This window comes from Ranitomeya variabilis, chromosome 1 (genome assembly GCF_051348905.1).
Source record: "Ranitomeya variabilis isolate aRanVar5 chromosome 1, aRanVar5.hap1, whole genome shotgun sequence".
Classification (NCBI taxonomy): domain Eukaryota; kingdom Metazoa; phylum Chordata; class Amphibia; order Anura; family Dendrobatidae; genus Ranitomeya; species Ranitomeya variabilis.
This window is the reverse complement of record NC_135232.1, coordinates 653,368,852-653,388,977: the sequence shown is the minus strand read 5'-3', so window position 1 is coordinate 653,388,977 and position 20,126 is coordinate 653,368,852. Positions and strand designations below refer to the sequence as shown.

At 42.9% G+C, this 20,126-nt stretch overlaps 1 protein-coding gene across 3 annotated transcripts in view; it reads left to right on the top strand.

Moving 5' to 3' along the window:
- The window catches only part of TTC6 (tetratricopeptide repeat domain 6), a 255,994-nt gene that overhangs the window by 195,963 nt on the left and 39,905 nt on the right, over positions 1–20,126 (top strand). For all 3 annotated transcript variants that reach the window (XM_077262594.1, XM_077262599.1, XM_077262589.1), the window contains 4 exons: positions 5,305–5,418; positions 14,807–14,926; positions 17,486–17,559; positions 19,682–19,892. In XM_077262594.1, coding sequence (XP_077118709.1) covers positions 5,305–5,418; positions 14,807–14,926; positions 17,486–17,559; positions 19,682–19,892 — 519 coding nt within the window. The remainder of the gene's footprint in view (positions 1–5,304; positions 5,419–14,806; positions 14,927–17,485; positions 17,560–19,681; positions 19,893–20,126) is intronic.

Here is a 20,126-nt window from a genome sequence, read left to right as displayed (position 1 = left end):
GCAATGTATAGAAGTTCCCGTAGTAGCCATCCGTATAGCAGCTCGAACGGCTAGAACCTGTAGAGGCCTGTGGGACTTCTCTAATGGAGAACAGTAGGTACAGTAACAGTCAATCCCAGTCCAGGATTTCAGGGTCTTGTTGAACCATTCCACGAGTCTGTCCATTTGCAGATGGTACATTGATGTCTTGAGTTGGGTAATCTGGAGGGCCTTACATAACTTTCTTATTACCTTGGACATGAACGGTGTTCCTTGGTCCATCACAGTATCCCTGGCCAGGCCCGTCTGAGAGAAAATATGGACTAGCTCTCAGGCTATACTCCTGGCAGAGTAGTTCCTCAGTGGTACCGCCTCCAGGTATCCTGTTGCATAGTCCATAATCACCATGTATGAGTGGCCTCTGGCACACTTAACTAAAGGTCCTACAAGGTCCATGGCAATATGGTCAAATGGGGCCTCTATAATGGGTAACGGAACTAGGCAACTGCAGAAGTGGGAAACGGGAGCAGTGTAACTGACATGTAGGACAGGACCGACAATAATTAACAATTTCCCAGTGACACCCAGGCCAGTAGAACCTTTGAAGGACCCAATCTTGGGTTTTATCTATGCCCAGATGCACCCCAAGACATGAGAATGGGCCAGGTCTAGTACCCTACTTTTGTAGGGTCCCGGGACTAATCGCTGCTCTAATATCTCCCTTCGCCGTTTCGTGACCCGATAAAGCAATTCCTCATTCACTGCTAAGTAAGGGAACCTGGTGTTGGCCCATGGCTTTTGGGCAACCCTATTTATTACAGTCACAATTTCAAATGCCCCTTTTAGGGTAAGATCCCGCATTTGAGCAGTCCCTAAGTTTCCCCCAGGCATCCTCAGCTCAGGAAATCATCTACCTCCGACTGCGATAGGGTTTTATGAGGGTTGAACTGGCTTCTATCTGAGACTCTTGGTATCCCCTCCATCCACTATAAGTCCCAGAACAGGCTAAGGTCCCGCCCTATTATCATTATTATTATGTGTAGCAAGTCTTTAACCACCCACTCCTGTCTACAAGACTTCTCATGTGCTGCGCCAATTCTTTGGAATGCACTACCCAGGATAATTCAATTAATCACCAATACCCACAGTTTTGTGTGCCCTAAAAATGCATTTCTTCAGACTGGCCTCCCGCCTCAACACATTTATTTAACTATCCCTGTTTTGCCCATTTAAAATTTTCACCATAACCAGGTTCCTCGTATCATGTTCTCACACGCTTTATGCATTTAATAGCCCTCTATGTCTTTACTTTTACATATTCTGGCTGATAACCGGTTCATGAAGCTTTACATGAACACCCAATTTCTTCCATTATGGCTGGTCCGTACAATACAAGCAATTGTTAACATCCACCTTTTGTTTCTCCCCTATATCCTCATAGATTGTAAGCTTGCGAGCAGGGCCCTCATTCCTCTTGGTATCTGTTGTTTATGTGATTGTTATGCTGTAATGTCTTTTATTGTCTGTACAAGTCCCCTCTGAAATGTAAAATGCTGCGCAATATGTTGGAGCTATTGAAATAAAATTATTATTATTATTATTATTATTAACCACCCCAACCTCATGGGTCTCGGCCCCACACTTTGTTTTTATAGACACTCTGGCAATGGGGTAGTCTTTGTCAACCCCTCTGCGACCCCTTGGTATTTAGGAATTCCCCAAGTGGTGGCTCTACTACCCCTCTTTTGATACTCGGGCTTCTGCTGGGTACCCCAGTATAGAGATGCACCACCTCCGGCTTCCTTAGGGACCTCTCGATCACCTGGTACTTTTCTACTAGGCCGACCACGTCGTCAGCATTACAGGGGTCTCCCTGGGCAACCCAGGTCTGCACCGGCCTTGGGAGGGAGTGAATAAATCTGTCCATAACCACCTGCTTGACCATCTGGGCTGGAGTGGAGGACTCTGGCTGCAACCATTTCTGAACCAGATATAGTAAGTCAAACATCTGAGAGCGAGGTGGTTTGTCGCCATAATACGCCAGGGGATGAATGCTTTGGGCTCTGACAGACATAGTGAGCGTGCCAATATCTCTGTTTTTAATTTGCCATATTTCCAGGCATCTTGTAAGGCCAGATGCAGGATGTTGAGTTAAAAAGTGCATTTGATAATGTGACTGTAATAAATGGGGTTGTTCAAAAGCTGGGGGCCAATACCAGGTTTCCATATTTCACTTTAAATTAAGAGCTGCTTTATCGGGCCACTAAACCGAGAGGGGAATTGATAGAGCAGTTATAGGCATAGAGTGTTAGATCTGGCCCATTCACATGTCTTGGGTAGGCATCTGGCAGTATACAAAACTCAAGCGTGGATCCTTCAGAAGTTTTAATGGCCTGGGTGTCACCGAGTCATTGTTAATTTCTGCCGATCCTGCCTTACCTAAAATAGTGAGCTAACTGCTCCTGTATCCCAGTTCTGCAGTCCCCCACTGCTGTTGCCCATTATAGAGGTCCCATTTGACCGGATTGCCATGGACCTTGTCGAGCACTTAGTTAAGCCTGCTAGGTGTCACCAATATATCCTGGTGGTGATGGACTATGCAACACGGTACCCAGAGACGGTACCACTGAAAAACTCCTCCACCAGGAGTATAGCTCGAGAGCTAGTCCATGTCTTCTCCTGGACAGGGCTAATGAAAAGAGATCCTGACGGACCAAGGGACTCCTTTTATGTCCAAAGTGATGAGAGAGTTGTGTAAGGCTCTTCAGATTACTCAACTCTGGACGTCAATGTACCATAGGCAGATGGAAGACCTGGTGGAGTGGTTCAACAAGACCTTGAAATCTATGCTGAAGGAGGCTGAGGAGGATAGGCGAGACTGAGATAGAATACTTTATAACACCAGGTTGAAAAAATGATTTTAAAATCCGAAATGTTAGCCTACTGAAATGTATATACAATAAATGCACCCAATACTTGGTTGGGGCTCCTTTGGCTCAATTACTGCATCAATATGGTGTGGCATGGAGGCGATCAGCCTGTGGCAATGCTGAGATGTTATGCAAACCCAGGTTTCCTTGATAGCAGCATTCAGCTCGTCTGCATTGTGGGGTCTGGTGTCTCTCATCTTCCTCTTTACAATACCCCATATCTATGGGGTTGAGGTCAGGTGAGTTTGCTGATCAATCAAGCACAATGTTACTGTTGTTTTTAAACCAGTTATTGGTGCTTTTAGCAGCGTGGACAGGTGCTAAGTCCTGCTGGAGAATTAAATTTCCATATCCAAAAAGCTTGTCAGCAGAGGGAAGCATGAAGTGCCCTAAAAGTTCCTGGTAGACGGCCGTGCTGACTTTGGTCTTGATAAAACACAGTGGACCTACGCCAGCAGATGACAAAGCTCCCCAAACCATCACTGATTGTGGAAACTTCACACTAGACCTCAAGCAGCTTGAACTGTGTGCCTCTCCACTCTTCCTCCAGACTCTGTAACCTTAATATCCAAGGTCTAGTGTGAAGTTTCCACAATCAGTGATGGTTTGGGGAGCTATGTCATCTGTTGGTATAGATACACTGTGTTTTATCAAGACCAAAGTCAGCACAGCCGTCTAGCATGAAATTTTAGAGCACTTCATGCTTCCCTCTTCAGACAAGCTTTTTAGAGATGGAAATTTCATTCTTCAGCAGGACTTGGCACCTGTCCACACTGCCAAAAGCACCAATACCTGGTTTAAAAACAACAGTATCATTGTGCTTGATTGGCCCTCAGGGTATGTGCACACGTCAGGATTTCTTGCAGAAATTTCCTGAAGAAAACCGGAAATTTTCTGCAAGAAATCTGCATTTTTTTTTGCGTTTTTTTCCTGTTTTTTTCGCGGTTTTTTTTAGCATTTTGCAAGCGAAATTAGCTTGCAGAATGCTAAAGTTTTCCAAGCGATCTGTAGCATCGCTTGGAAAACTGACTGACAGGTTGGTCACACTTGTCAAACATAGTGTTTGACAAGTGTGACCAACTTTTTACTATAGATGCTGCTTATGCAGCATCAATAGTAAAAGATATCATGTTAAAAAAAATTAAAAAATGGTTATACTCACCCTCTGCAGACAGCCGATCTCCTCAGCGGCGTCCGTTCCTATAGATGGTGTGTGCAGGACCTTCGATGACGTCACGGTCACGTGACCGCGACGTCATCGCGGTCATGTGACCGCGACGTCATCGCAGGTCCTTCACACACACCATCTATAGGAACGGAAGCGGCAGCATGCACCGATGAGAGGCGGGAAGACTCCGGGGCCATCAGAGGGTGAGTATATGACTATTTTTTATTTTAATTCTTTTTTTTTTTACCAATTATATGGTGCCCAGTCCGTGGAGGAGAGTCTCCTCTCCTCCACCCTGGTTACCAACCGCACATGATCCGCTTACTTCCCGCATGGTGGGCATAGCCCCGTGCGGGAAGTAAGCAGATCAATGCATTTCTAGGTGTGCGGAATCCCCGCAATTCCGCAAATTTAATGAACATGTTGCTTTTTTTTCCGCAATGCGATTTTTTCGCGGAAAAAAATGCAACATTTGCACAAGAAATGCGGAATACACTTAAAATAATGGGAGGCATAGGTTAGCGTTTTTTTCGCGTTTTTATCACGTTTTTATAGCGAAAAAACACAAAAAAAACGCGAAAAATACTGAACGTGTGCACATGGCCTCAAACTCACCTGACCTTAATCCCATAGATAATCTATGGGGTATTGTAAAGAGGAAGATGAGACACCAGACCCCACAATGCAGACGAGCTAAATGCTGCTATCAAAGCAACCTGGGCTTTCATAACACCTCAGCAGTGTCACAGGCTGATCGCCTCCATGCCACACCACATTGATGCAGTAATTGATGCCAAAGGAGCCCCAACGAAGTACCGAGTGCACTTACTGAACATACATTTCAGTAGGCCAACATTTCGGATTTTAAAATAATTTTTTCAAGCTGGTGTTATAAAGTATTCTAATTTACTGAGATAATGACTTTTGGATTTTCATTGGCTGTAAACTATAGTCATCAATATTAACAGAAATAAACACTTGAAATAGATCACTGAGATTGTAATGACTTTATATAATATATGAGTTTCACTTTTTGTATTGAAGAACTGAAATAAATTAACTTTTTGATGATATTCTAATTGTGTGAGATGCACCTGTATATTTCTTTAGAAAAAATAGAATCCTTTATAAAAGAAAAGAAGAATTTACAAGCACATGTCACAAGAGGGTTTTGTTGTGGACAGGACACCATTCCACGAGATATAATCAATATTTTTTCCATTCCAGGCATATAAATTCGCAATTGAAGACTTGACAAAAGCAGCAGAGTTGGATCCATTTTGCTCTGTTGTGTATTACAACAGAGGAGTTTGCTTTCATCAGATCAAGATGTATGAAGAGGTAGGATGATGAGAGCCTGGATTAGATAACTGTTAAGCAAGGCACGTGTGTTTGATAGAAAGCAGCAGCCTCACGGACTTGGTATACATGGTAAAAATAGATGTTTGAGCAGAGGCTACAGGAATAGAAAACAGATGTTAATACTGATGTGGGAGATCCAATGCAAGCAGGAGAAGGTGATATAAAACTTCACATAATATAGCTTTAGATTATCAAGTCATCTTAGTAAATGGTTCGCTGTGGTGGCCGGCAAACAGATAGCACTCGTACGAGAAAAACTGACGTCTGAATGAGCCCTTATATTGAGATTGCAAGCAGCGCAATTTGTTTTCTTCATTAGTGAATTTTCCTCTCTATTGCAGCCTTTTTTTGTTAAATATGACCCGCATTATAAAGGATAGCAAAGTCTCAAGCTCATAAGGATGCATTTCAAATCTGAATTCTGCAGCATAATGAAGACACTACAGGATTCTAGGAGTCAGAGTGCAGGTCATGTGGGACAAACAAAAAGACCGGAACAGAGTGGATAAGGATTTATCTTAATTATTTAACAATATGTATATTACTATTACAGGTGTGAGGCAGTGAAGGGGATCATATACAGTATGAGGGTCGATATGTATCCCCCAGGATGCGCAAAAAGCGTATTGTGGCCGCTGGAGTGTATTGCAGTCACAGGCATAGCTGTGGTTGCAGTGCAAAATAAAAGTAAGCATGGACCTGGTCAAGCTATTTGGCCAGGGCAATATTCAGGAAAACCCGTTAAGGGCTTTTATTTTTGGAGCGAACTTCAGGATTGTAGTGGGGCAGTTGCCTCCCTACAGCCGCAACGAAGGGTTGGGTGTGTCAGTTTTGGTTTGCAAACTGCAGAGCAGGTGGCTCTGCAACATTGTGTGAAGTAACATGGAGCAAAGGGAAGCAAAAACACTTGGCACCCCTCAGCGTGACACGGCGGTGCAGTCTCCGAAGGCAAACGGTCTCAGATATGGACGGTTTTGTCACCCCAGCTGCGATACCATATGTTTTCCATTTGTGAGTTCTTTTTGACATTAAAGACAGTTTCTTTGAACCCCGCTGTACTACACAGGATAGGACGACGTTTTCTCTGGGGGTGCCAAATTAAGATTTAACAGACACAGTTGAACTCTAAATCGATAAAAACAATGTACTCAGCCAAAAAGAGCTTACTGTAATAATTATAGGGGATAACTCAGGAGACTCTTTGCGTGGAAAAGGACAACTACAGGACACAGTTTTATAAGTGGTAAAGTCTATATTATCACACGGTGATTCAAACAGGTGCAGAGAGAAACTCAAGTCCACAACACTTGGTGCAAATATCAAATGCAGCTCAGCAGTCTATAGGAAACTTCAGAGGAAAATGCAATCACGTAGAAAGTCTATGAAGCACAATTATTCTTGAGGATACTTGACACGAAAAAGTCCTTGCTTAGTCCAAAACACAGATAGATATGCTTATAAGGCAGTTCAAATAATATCTTAGCTCAACCAGGGAGGTCTGGGTAATAGTCTCAGGTTCTTGCAGAGCAGAAACAGCTTACATGTCCAGCAAATGCAGATGGAAGTAAACACGAGCAGCAGATGAAGGAGGATTACTGGAACTGGTGTATGTAGCAGGAACTCAGAGCAGAGTAGCAGGATAACCCCACAGGTTCACAGGAGCAGGAATATAGCCAGGGAGTCACCAGAGGTCAGGAGCTGGATGCAAGGCAGAATACTCTAGCACCGACTGAAGGCTGGGGTGGAGTTTTATAGCAGGAAGACACAGTGCACATGAGACCAAAGACGCCATCTTGGAAAAGGGCAGTAATGCACGAAAGGTAATAAAAAATGTTCAGAGTCCTGACATTACTCCCTCCTTAGAAGTGGCCTCAGGACGATCCTGGACCTGGTTTCTCAGGGAATCTCTGATGAAAATGAGAAATCTTCTGTTGGGCATTGATGTTTTCCACAGGCTCTCAAGAGTCTTCCTCAGGGGGATATCCCTGCCATCTTATCAGATATTGGAGCCTATTCCTGTGAATCCTGGAATCAACAATTTCCTCCACCACAAATTGTTCTTGCCCATCAATCACCACAGGCTGTGGAGGTGGCACAACACGTCCCTGGAAGGTATTAGGAGATACAGGCTTTAGTAAAGATACATGAAAAACTGGATGTACCTTCATAGTCCTAGGCAGCTTCAGCCGGCAGGCCACAGAGCTCACAATACCGTTGATCTTGAAAGGGCCAATGAATTTCTGTCCAAGTTTTTGTGAAGGAACGTTTAACTTCAGATTCTTAGTTGCTAACCACACGGAATCTCCTACCTTGAACATGGGTGCAGGTTTACGGAATCTATCGGCCGATCTCTTATAACGTTCTTGAGCTGTGGTCAGGGATTCTGTTATGATCTGGTGGCCTAAGAGCAGCATGAGACGTACTCTGGAGAAGGTGGAACCTGTACTGACCGCAGACCCTGAACTTAACACCGCAACTAGAAGTAGCCGTGGAATGTATCTAGCGCTCCCTAGACATCTCGACACAGCTGGAGGACTAATTACCCCTAAAGATAGAAAAGGGAAAACTATCTTGCCTCAGAGAAAATCCCCAAAGGATAGACAGCCCCCCACAAATATTGACTTTGAGAGGAGAGGGAAAAAACATACACAGACTGAAATGAGAATTTAGCAAAGGAGGCCACTTCTAGCTAAATAGAAAGGATAGGACAGAGTACTATGTGGTCAGTATTAAAACACTAGAAAATATCCACCACAGAAAATACAAAATCTCCACAGCTAACTAAAGATATGGAGGGTATATCTGCATCTCCAGAGATACCAGCTTGGCTAAACAAATCCTTATACAGACCAAGCTGGACAAGACAAAAACATGGAAAAGAACTAAACAATAAGGCCACAGCATGTGGACAGCAAAAATCAAGGCCAGAACTTATCTTTGTTGAAATGAACTGCAAAGCAGAAGAGACCAGGCAGGGATGTGAATCCTCCAGGAACAATGGACAACTGGCACTGACTAAAGGGTGAAGCAAGACTAAATAGCCCAGTCAAAATTGCAAAAAGTGAACACACCTGATAAATGCTGCGATTCAGAGACAGCAGCGCTACCACTTACAACCACCGGAGGGAGCCCAAGAGCAGAATTCACAACAGGATTCCTTCAGAACCTACAGATTTTGCCTCATCGCAGTCAGCCTTTCCTCCACTGCCGGAACAGGAGAATTAATTGGAGACCTAGGTAAGATACACGGATGATAACCCAGATTGGCAAAGAAAGATGTAAATTTAGTGGAGGCGCTCTGAGAATTGTTATATGAAAATTCGGCTAACGGCAGCAACTCCAACCAATCATCCTGGAGATGGCTGACATAGCATCTTAGATATTGTTCCAGCGTCTGGTTGGTATGCTCAGTCTGACCATTTGTCTGGGGATGGTAAGCGGAAGAGAGACAGACATTAATATTGAGTGCAGAGCAAAACCCCTTCCAGAATCTTGAAGTGAACTGCACTCCACGGTCAGAGATGATCTCATCCGGAACCCCATGCAACCGAAAGACATTCTGTATAACCAAGTTCACTGTATCTTTAGCTGAGGGGAGGCTGGTGCACGGAACAAAATGAGCAGCTTTAGTCAGGCAATCAACTACCACCATGATTGTATTCATGCCCCCCGATGTAGGCAGCTCCACAATAAAGTCCATTGATATAGACCCCCAAGGGCGGGACGGAACAGGTAATGGTTGTTGTAGACCCGCCGTAGGTGCCACATGTGGAGTCTTGTAACGAGCACATACCTCACAAGCGAGAACATAGTCCTTGGTATCCTTCAGGCAAGTTGGCCACCAGAAGAATCGGCTCAGGAACTCTTGTGTCTTCTGTACCCCCCTGTGACCAGCCAACTTGGAGTCATGTACCAACTTGAGGATCTGCAGACGGACGACCTCAGGGACGTAGATACGTCGATCTCTGAACCACATGCCTCCCTTAAAGACAAGATTAATATCCACAGGTGGGTTGGCCAGAAATACATCACCGTCATAGGCCTCCCTGCACTCCTTCCACAAGTCCTGATCGTGGATAACTCCGATGAAATTGGCATCAGATAGAATGGTCTTGGACGGGGCTCCAGGTACGGAATCCGCAGCATGGATTCGGGATAAAGCATCAGCCTTCCCATTACGAGAACCTGGCGGTACGAGATAACAAAGTTAAATTGATTTAAAAATAAGTTTCAAAGAGCCTGACGAGGAGAAAGACATCTAGCGGATCTAAGGAACTCTAAATTGTGATGGTCAGTTAGCACTATGATCTGTTGTGCAGCTCCTTGCAGATGATGCCTCCATTCTTTGAAAGCCGCAATAATAGCCAGCAATTCCTTGTCTCCCACGTCGTAATTCTTCTCTGCTGAGGTTAGTCTACGGGAAAAGAAAGCACAAGGATGTAGCAGACCCTTCTCTCCAGTTCTTTGGGAGAGAATAGCCCCCAAAGCATTATCAGAAGCTTCCACCTCCACAATGAAAGAAAGTGTTGGATCTGGGTGTATCAACAGCGGTGCTGATGTGAAACAGATCTTAAGCCGATCAAAAGCTTCTTGAGCCTGTGATGACCACTTAAAGGGCTTTTCCTTCTTTGTCAAGGAATTAATGGGACGGACAATATCAGAAAAATTTCGAATGAAGCGTCTGTAGAAATTTGCAAAACCAAAAAAACGTTGGACCTCCTTAACGTTCTTGGGTACCGGCCAGTCAAGGATAGCCTGAATCTTACCAGATTCCATGTTCAGCCCCTGGGGAGAGATGATATAACCTAAGAACTGTATCTCAGAACGATGGAACTCGCTTTTCTCCAGCTTAATATACAGATGGTTCTCTTTCAGACGTCTTAAAACAGTTTTGACATGTTCTTCATGTTCCTGTAGAGAGTCAGAAAAGATTAGTATATCGTCCAAATAGATCACTACAAACTGGTCCAACAAATCTCTGAAAATGTCATTAGCAAGGTGTTGAAACGTTGCAGGGGCGTTACAAAGCCCGAAGGGCATCACAAGAGATTCAAAGTGTCCATACCGGCATCTGAATGCTGTCTTCCACTCATCCTTTGGACGAATACGCACCAAATTATAAGCCCCACGAAAATCCAGTTTAGATAACACCTTAGCATGGCGGACTCTTTCCAGTAATTCGGGAATCAGAGGCAAAGGGTAACGGTTTGAGTTCCCGGTAGTCAACACAGGGTCTCAGGGTCCCATCCTTCTTCTTTACAAAAAAGATAGGTGCCCCTGCTGGTGAGGAAGAAGGACGTATGAAGCCTTTGGCTAGATTTTCATCAATATACTCCTTTAAGGCTTGAAGCTCTGGTGCCGCCAAAGGGTATACGTTACCAAAAGGAATAGCTGCCCCAGGAAGCAACTCAATGGGACAGTCATAATGCCTGTGTGGAGGAAGCTGATCTGCATTCTTCTTGTCACAGATGTCAGAGAACTCTTTATATGCTGGAGGTAAAGAAAATACCTGTACATGTGGTTCCATAGCCGTGGACTCAGGGACAGCTTCTGTTAACGCTGAGTTGCTCCTTGTTGGAAAGATAATCTCCTTGGTCTCCCAGTTGATAATTGGGTTCTGAGAACGCAACCAAGGAATGCCTAAAATCACAGGAAAATGAGGAGAAGAAATTAGCAAGAAAGAAAGTTGCTCCTGATGATTAGGCTCCAACAAAATTTCAAGGGGTACGGTCTCCTGATCCACAGGCCCAGAGATTAAAGGTGACCCATCCACTGTTTCCATGGTAATTGGAGAGGCTCTTTGCTGAATTTCAATACCATGTTCCTTGGTAAATGCGATATCCATGAAATTGCCACCTGCATCAGAGTCAATCATAGCTGCACTGAAAATCCACTGTCCTGAACATAGGATCTTAATAGGGAGAGAACAGTGAGAGTTCTTTTCCTTAAGCTCCTTGGGGGGTGAAGTCATAGAAAGTGAATGGAATACAGCGTTTAAAGGCAGGCTACATTCAGAGATGTCAGATTCATCATCACAGTTGTCACACTCCCCTACTGCTGCTAGCACCTTGTTAGGCCGTCTAGGACACTTAGGACAATTGATCAAGAAGTGGTGAGACTGGCCGCAGTAGAAACATAGACTTTCATGAAGGCGATGCTCCCGGTGCTCATTGATCTCGCGCCTCTGAACGGAATCAATTTGCATGGGCACCTCCTCCACCTCCCGAGATGTTTTACCTGCAGGCTCTTTGGAAGGAAGGGAAAAGTTAGAAATACAGTTATATGCAGCAAACTTCTGCCTACGCTCAGTAAGGCGAATGTCAATGCGCACACAATGCTGTATAAATGTCTCTAGCTCTTGTGGTGACTCAGAGCGAGCTAGTTCATCTTTTACAATACTAGACAGACCCTGTTATGATCCTTAGTGGTTGAGGATTACAAAATACTCCAGCTAAGTAACAAAACATAGGACAAGCTCTAGGGAGGTGGTAAACTGGACTGACCGCAAATCTGAACTGTTGTGAATTCTGTTTGTGGGCTCCCCCGGTGGTGTTTTATGGTAGTGCCACTTATTTGCCTTCTTCTATCTTTGATCACCTGTTGACACCCATTAGGGGAGTTTCCTATTTAAGGCTGCTTGGCTGCTGGTCTGATGCCGGCCAACAATGTATCAGTAGCATTCTGTTGCATTCTCCTGCCTCAAGATCCTGTTCAGCTAAGTTGAATTTTGTTTCTAGTTTATGCTATTTTTGTCCAGCTATTTGCAATGTGACTCTCTGTAGCTGGAAGCTCTCGTGGACTGAAATTGCCACTCCAGTGGCATGAGTTGTCACTGGAGTTTTAAAGTAATTTCAGGATGGTGTTTTTGAGTAGTGTTTTGAAGTTGACCGTGAAGTGACTCTTTCCTGTACTTCTGCTATCTAGTAAGCGGACCTCACTGTGCTAAATCTGCTGTTCATCCTACGTATGTCTTTTCCTCTTGACTCACCGTCAATATCTGTGGGGGGCTGCTATCTCCTTTTGGGGTTCATCTCTGGAGGTAAGGCAGGCCTGTATATTCCTCTGATAGGGGTAGTTAGATCTCCGGCTGGCGCGTGGTGTCTAGGGCATCGTAGGAAACACTCCCCGGCTACTTCCAGTGTCGTGTCAGGTTCAGGTCACGATCACTTTAGTTCCCATCACCCGAGAGCTAGTCCGTTGTTATTTTGATTTCCCTGCCATTGGGAAAATCATAACACTGAACCTATCCAACACACTAGAGGTAGCCGGTGAACGTGACTAAAATCCTAGACGTCTCGAGCCAGCCTGAGGAACTAACTACCCCTAGAGAGAAAGAAAGACCTCACTTGCCTCCAGAGAAATAATCCCCAAAGATATAGAAGCCCCCAACAAATAATAACGGTGAGGTAAGAGGAAGGCACATACACAGGGGTGAAAGCAGATTCAGCAAATGAGGCCCACTAATACTAGATAGCAGAAAATAGAAAAGGGGTCTGTGCGGTCAGTAAAAAACCCTTACAAAATATCCACACTGAGATTTCAAGAACCCCCGCACCAACTAACGGTGTGGGGGGAGAAACTCAGTCCCCTAGAGCAACCAGCAAGCGAGGAAATCACATTTTAGCAAGCTGGACAAGAAACATGATGAATGCTGATAATCAAAAAAAATAAACAAACAAAAACTTAGCTTGTCTTGGAGAGACTGGGAGCAAGGTAGTCACAAGGAATCTGAAGAGCACTGAATACATTGAGAGCAGGCAAGGAACTGAGTATCCAGGTGAGCTAAATAGGAAACCAACCAAGGATAACGAACCAGCTGATGCTGCCAACCTGCAGAAAGACAACACTACACAGTACCGCTTGTGACCACTAGAGGGAGCCCAAAAATAGAGTTCACAACAAGACCCCTTTTAAAAATAGGCAATTGTGCATAACTGTCCCAATTGGTATCTACCGCTAATCTCCTGAATTCAGTAGCATACTCAATAACAGAACATTTTGCCTGGCGTAAAGACAATAAAGCAGATTCAGCGGTTGCACGGCGATTAGGATCATCAAACATTAATGCTATAGCGGCCAAGAAATCATCCAAGTTATTTAACCGTGGGTCACGAGACTCAATCATCGGATTCTCCCAGGCGAGCGCTCGTGCGGTCAGCAGCATTATTACACACAATACTTTGGATCTATCATTAGGAAAACGGTCAGCATGCACATCAAAATATAGCATACATTGATTCACAAAGCCACGAAATTTGTTGCGATCACCATTAAATCTGAATGGGGGCAACTTAGGTGGGCTAGCTGGTGGCAGTTGCCCAGAGGGAAAAGTCGCTTGGGCAGCTATTTGCGTGCTTATGTCCTTAAAAGCCAGTCCATACTGGGACTCTATGCCAGCAAGCTTGTTTTCCTGGGCTGCCATTCGGGTGCTTAAGTCCTGCAAAGTCTGTCCAAACACTTGTTGATTGAGTTCAAAGCTTCCAAACTTCTTTTGCAGACCTTCCACATCTTTCTGCAGTGATCTAATTATGGAAAACACCTGCTCTAGTCTGCTTTCTGCAGTCATTGTTCCAGCAGTCTCCTTTTTTTTTTTTTTAGGCTAGAGTATCCTGTAATAATTATAGGGGATAACTCAGGAGACTCTTTGCGTGGAACAAGACAACTACAGGACACAGTTTTATAAGTGGTAAAGTCTATATTATCACATGGTGATTCAAACAGGTGCAGAGAGAAACTCAAGTCCACAACACTTGGTGCAAATATCAAATGCAGCTCAGCAGTCTATAGGAAACTTCAGAGGAAAATGCAATCACGCAGAAAGTCTATGAAGCACAATTATTCTTGAGGATACTTGACACGAAAAAGTCCTTGCTTAGTCCACAACACAGATAGATATGCTTATAAGGCAGTTCAAATAATATCTTAGCTCAACCAGGGAGGTCTGGGTAATAGTCTCAGGTTCTTGCAGAGCAGAAACAGCTTACATGTCCAGCAAATGCAGATGGAAGTAAACAGGAGCAGCAGATGAAGGAGGATTACTGGAACTGGTGTATGTAGCAGGAATTCAGAGGAGAGTAGCAGGATAACCCCACAGGTTCACAGGAGCAGGTATATAATCAGGGAGTCACCAGAGGTCAGGAGCTGGATGCAAGGCAGAATACTCTAGCACCGACTGAAGGCTGGGGTGGAGTTTTATAGCAGGAAGACACAGTGCACATGAGACCAAAGACGCCATCTTGGAAAAGGGCAGTAATGCACAAAAGGTAATAAAAAATGTTCAGAGTCCTGACACTTACTTTATGATGTTGGTACAGTATGCTGTGAAATATTGTGGTTACTGTTTCATCTTTGCTTTATAACTTTGCAGGCACTGAAGGATTACAGTATCGTTCTTGTCCTTGGAGGGTGGAAGGAAGTAGATGTGAAGGTTCTTGTGAATCGTGGATTGCTGTACCTTGAACTACATGACTATGCCAATGCACTAGAGGTATCAAATCATACGTCATTCATGAAACGTACAAGAAACTTATTGATGTACCTATTGCATCTAATTTTGTGACATTTATTGGAATTTTTGGATCATATGTTCATTGATCCATATCTACTCATTACAACTTGCCAAGAGTCTTTTTTAGTCTGGACAACTTATGCAAAAATCGCAGACAACCTACATTTTTTACAGTCAAAATAGAACACGATAATAAGCTATAAAAGTCAGAGATAATACATGTCTATAGCTTAGTATACTCATATATACTTATTACCAGCAGATATCTGTGAGCTGTAAAATGCTGATAAATATAGTTCATAGAGTATATAGAGTAAACACTGGTAATAATAGTATAATAATAATAGGAAATATCGAAGACTAAGGGCTTGATTCATCAATCTCCTTTTTTTTTTTCCAGAAAACTGACACAAAAATGTCAAAAATGGAGTTGCAGAAAAAAATTAGCAAGTTTTGTCACTGTTACACCACCTCCTCTAATTCTTTGAAATGTGAACATAACCAAATTGTAGCAAGCATGTTACATGTAAAAAAATCCAATCAAGTTTTATCACAACACTAACAATACGTGTCATTAGAATACATGCATGCAAGGACCATTTGGGGCCAACTGCAAACTGTATATACCAACAGAAAAGAATGACGAAATGGCAGTCATAAAGTCCCATAAATAGATAAACTTTATTAAATAACAATTAAAACCTTGAAAAATACAGGTACAATGGCATAAATGGGGAAGTAAATGCGCGCTCACAACGGCCATACATCAAAAAAATGGGCTTTGTGACAGAGCTTAGAAGAAGAGGGCATGGTCGTGCGCTGCCAAACAGATTAACTGTAAATCACACCAGAAATGATAGCATAAATGTATTATTTTTAACTGTAATGAATGAGCAGCAGAAAGATGTGCAAAGTTCATTAAAGGGAATTGTCATCAGAAAATGACCTATTGTTTAAATTATGTTTTTGTGTTAAATGTATTTTTGAAACTTTTTTTGCAATCTGTGTTTTTTTTTTCTTTCATATCTATCTTTATTAAAAAAAAAATCCTAATCTTACAATTTTTACGCTGGCCACTGGGGCTTTTTTAGACTCATGCTTCCTTTTTTTGGTCAGTAAGAATTTTCAGCAGACTCCTTATGTAACGCTGGTGGGTGTGGACCACTGCACCACTGGCCAGGCTTACGCTAGAGGGGCTTGACTAAGTCTCTACCGGTTATTCACTAGGGTCTCTGATGGTGAGGATAGGTTGGGTCGCCGATAGACACCAGGTACCACTCCAGGGCAATCCCTGGCACTGCAGCAGCTGACCGGAGGGTCACAGACTGGGGTATCGTTACACGTGAGCGAGACAAAAGTGAGGTCAGAGGGTCCGAGGTGGGGGCAGGCAGCACACATTCAGGATTCGTAGCCGAGGTCAGAACCGGAGAGATCAGGATAAATGAGAAGGCCAGGCTGGTTGATAACAGGTGAGACAAAACAGGAATACACCAATACAGGGAACTAGAGATTCAACTACTAGAACCTAAGTTCAGATGAGGAAAGGTGGGTGGAGTCGCCTAATATATCACGTGCTGGCAGGAGATAGGCCGGGAAAGCAAATCTCTGTAGGACAGCATGGATACAATTCCTGCAGAGTTCATCTACTCTCCTATGATTCACACACAGCAGAGCTGGAAGATAGCACAAGACAGCTCAGAGTGATGGACAGGTACTGGGTGGAGCAGAGCAAAACATGCAGTGAGTAAAGCGGCGCTTAGAAGGTGTGCGAGTGGCCAGCGTAACACCTTATCATCAGAGGCAGGATTACAATGACAGGTAATGCCTCTAGGCACAGCTGATGACACAGGAGCCACCAGTCACAATAGGCCATGACTCGGCCAACCCTGCTCCCTCTCCCTTCACAGTGATTTTTGCACATGCTCATTAGACACTTCAAAGCAAAAGATAGGGTCATAGTCTGACCATTGTGGCTATGTAAATTTATTGTTTCCTGAAACAACAAGGTGTTACAGTGAAAAAAAACAACACAGCGGCCAGTGGTTAAATTGCTAATTTTTTTTTTCTTTTTAACACAGATTGTGATATGGAAAAAAATACATTACCTAAGATTTTTAGAAATGAATTGAAGAGAAAAATCTCATTTTTTTATTAGGTATTTTTTTTGATTATATATTCCCTTTATGAGGCATACTCCTCTTAATGAATTTTGCTCATTTTAGTCCAGTGCTGCTCTTGATGAATATTTTAATCTCTTTATATCCTGAAATTATGTATTTTTCCAATACATTTTTCCAATGTTTTATTTTGCTCATGCATCATGTGCATAAGGACCAAGCATCAGATGACCCGGAGTGAGAAGAGCGGATCCATGAGGTTATGCTAAAAAGTTACATTACAAATATACACAATTACAATCACAAAAGCATTAGGAAATAAAGTGATTAAAAAATACTCTTTCATAAACAAATGGCAACTCTATTTTAATAATCATTTTAGGCACTTACCCTAATAACATCTATTTTTCTATTTTAACAGGATTTTAAAGCTGTGGCCATGAAGACTCCTGCTGATGACAAGATCCATCAGGTTATAGGAAACTGTCATCACAGGTATTTATATCAAGCCAAAACTCAGACGATGAGGAGCAGAGAAGTTCTTATGCCACAAATTGTTTTATAGTGTTACTCTCCTTTGTTTCTTTTGACTCATTTTTATATGTAGCTACAGTTACATGTTGCTGCTTGCATAGCAAAATACACCCTGTTCCTCAACGCACCCCTTAGAATTTTGGTAAGACATTGATTTTTGTGAGAGCGGGTTTTGTAACATTGGGATGAGGTTCTAGAGTATTATTTGGTGCTGACATGATAGGGCTGTATTGTATTCTTAAAGGAGTTTTTTGTGTCACAAGCTGAACTTCTTGAGTAATTGATGGTAGAAATGTATAATCTACAGTGCACTAGAAACCAATTGATTGATGGTGTACGCAAGGCTCATGTGATTTATGTGATACGAATCCAGACATGGCAAATTACACCTCAACTCCTGTCACCACCATTTGTTACATTCCTGTATTATAGGCACAGATCAATTAATGGCACAAACCTTTTAGATTGCAGCAAGGCCAATTTTTCATCTGTTTCAGTCCCTTAAAGAAAACCTGTCATTAAAGAAAGTGAGCCTTTGCCAAGCTCTTGAGCCGAAAAGTTGCCGCCTGTTCCATGGGCCAATAAAGACACTATTTTTTTGCACAAAATTTTCTTTTAAGTGCTGCCAACTATTTATTTTTATTTTATTTAATTTTCTTGCTTTTTTATGTACTTGAGGATGGTGGGTTGCAGCCTGTGGTCAGGCTTTTACATCTGCACTTTTTTTTGCAGCTTCATTCTCTTGTTGTTCTACCATACGTTTCAGAGATAGGGGCCTTTTTAGTTAGTGATCATTTTTACAGTCTCCCCCAAGAGGATCCTCTGGGGCGTGTCTTTAGGATACTCTGCATTATTACTTTGTGAACCAACCCCTTTGATAAGGACCATAAAAATAAGCACTAAATAAAAAGGCCCATATCTTTGATGCTGTATAGTGGATTTAAAAGAAAAGAAAAAAAGACCCGAATACTCAGGGGAATAGCTGGAATAAATTAATTATGAAAAGTGGCAACTTTTGACCTGATGACAGGTTTTCTTTAAAAAGAAAGGCTCCAAAAAGGTCACGTGTAAAAGGTGAAACAAAGGGAAGCAGCGCTGCTGATTAAAGCAACCATCTTTTAAAGGTTAGAATATAGATTAGTTTTTTTTAATTGATTGACATGTGCAGCACTGTTATTTCTTCCTTTATTCTTCTTATTTTAATCAAAAAAGGCACACATTTTTATATGGTAAATCATTTATGCGGATTATATGGTGTTACACTGGCACATAATTCTTTCATGGCACCTTAGAGGATTCATCACTAGTGTGTTATGCCATCCTGGGAGATCTGGTGGTAGAATATAACTGCGTATTGTGAATCGCAGATCTTCCATTTAACCTGTGTGTTTGGATCCCATATGGTTTCCTTTGGTGCTGAATAGGTTTACGAGTATATAACGACCCTTTCTATTCTGGTCAGAAATATGCAGCTCCATTTCAACTGCTTCTGATCTGGTCGTTAACTCTTCCTATAATACCTGGCTAGACCCTCTCTGTCTTGCCAGTGAAAGCTCTGCTTCCTTGCTCTCAGGAGACCCTGTGCTGTATAGCAGTTTTTTGTTGCTACTTGAAATTCGTCTTCCTCTGCTGTGTGCTTAGCTAAGTGTTTGGAGACATATTGTTGTAGAGGTGTTCTGTAGTATGTGTGTGTTTATCTCCTGGCCACTGTTCCCGTTTAGTTTATTCCTCTTTGTCCCTATCCTCCTCCCTATTGTTGGTTTGTTCTTTTGTATGATAGAGGGTTTCTGTTATCCCTGTTTTGTCCTTTATGTCTTTTTCACATTACATTTCTGTCCCAGGCTCCATGGGGTTGGGAGGGGACACTCCAGGGATGAACAGGAGCATAGTGAGGTTGGAGACTCGGGCCTCTCTACCATCAAGAGTACCCTCAGGACAGCGATAGTTAAGATCCCCCTTCCAGAGACAGTTTGAGACCCCCCTCTCCTACCTAAGACCGTCACAGCATGACAGGATATCTTATTACTATATAATAAAGGGTTCTTTACAGCTAGAGTGAAACCCTACACTTCCCCTCTACCAGGTTACGGCAGTATGAAGAAGCTGTGCAAGCATTTTGTCAAGTGGTACAAATAGACCCTCTGACTTCTGAGGGCTACATAGGCCGTGGAAATGCGTACATGGAGTATGGGCATAAAAACGGCATTAAGCATGCTCAGGCGGACTTTGTGAAGGCCCTTCATTTGAAACCCACATGTACTGCAGCAAGGATCTGTCTGGGATATAATTTGCAGGTAAGAACTAAATTTCTTTGTATTAAGGTCCTGTAGAATGTAAGCCCCCAAGGGCACGGTCCTCGCCCCTCAGTATCAGTCTGCCATTACTAGTTTGCTTACTGTAAGTGATGTCTGTAATTTGTAAGTAACCCCTCCTCATGTACAGCACCATGGAATCAATGGTGCAATAAAGATAAATAATAATAATTAAAATTAAGGTCCATCATGGATTTCTATAGATCAGGTCCACCT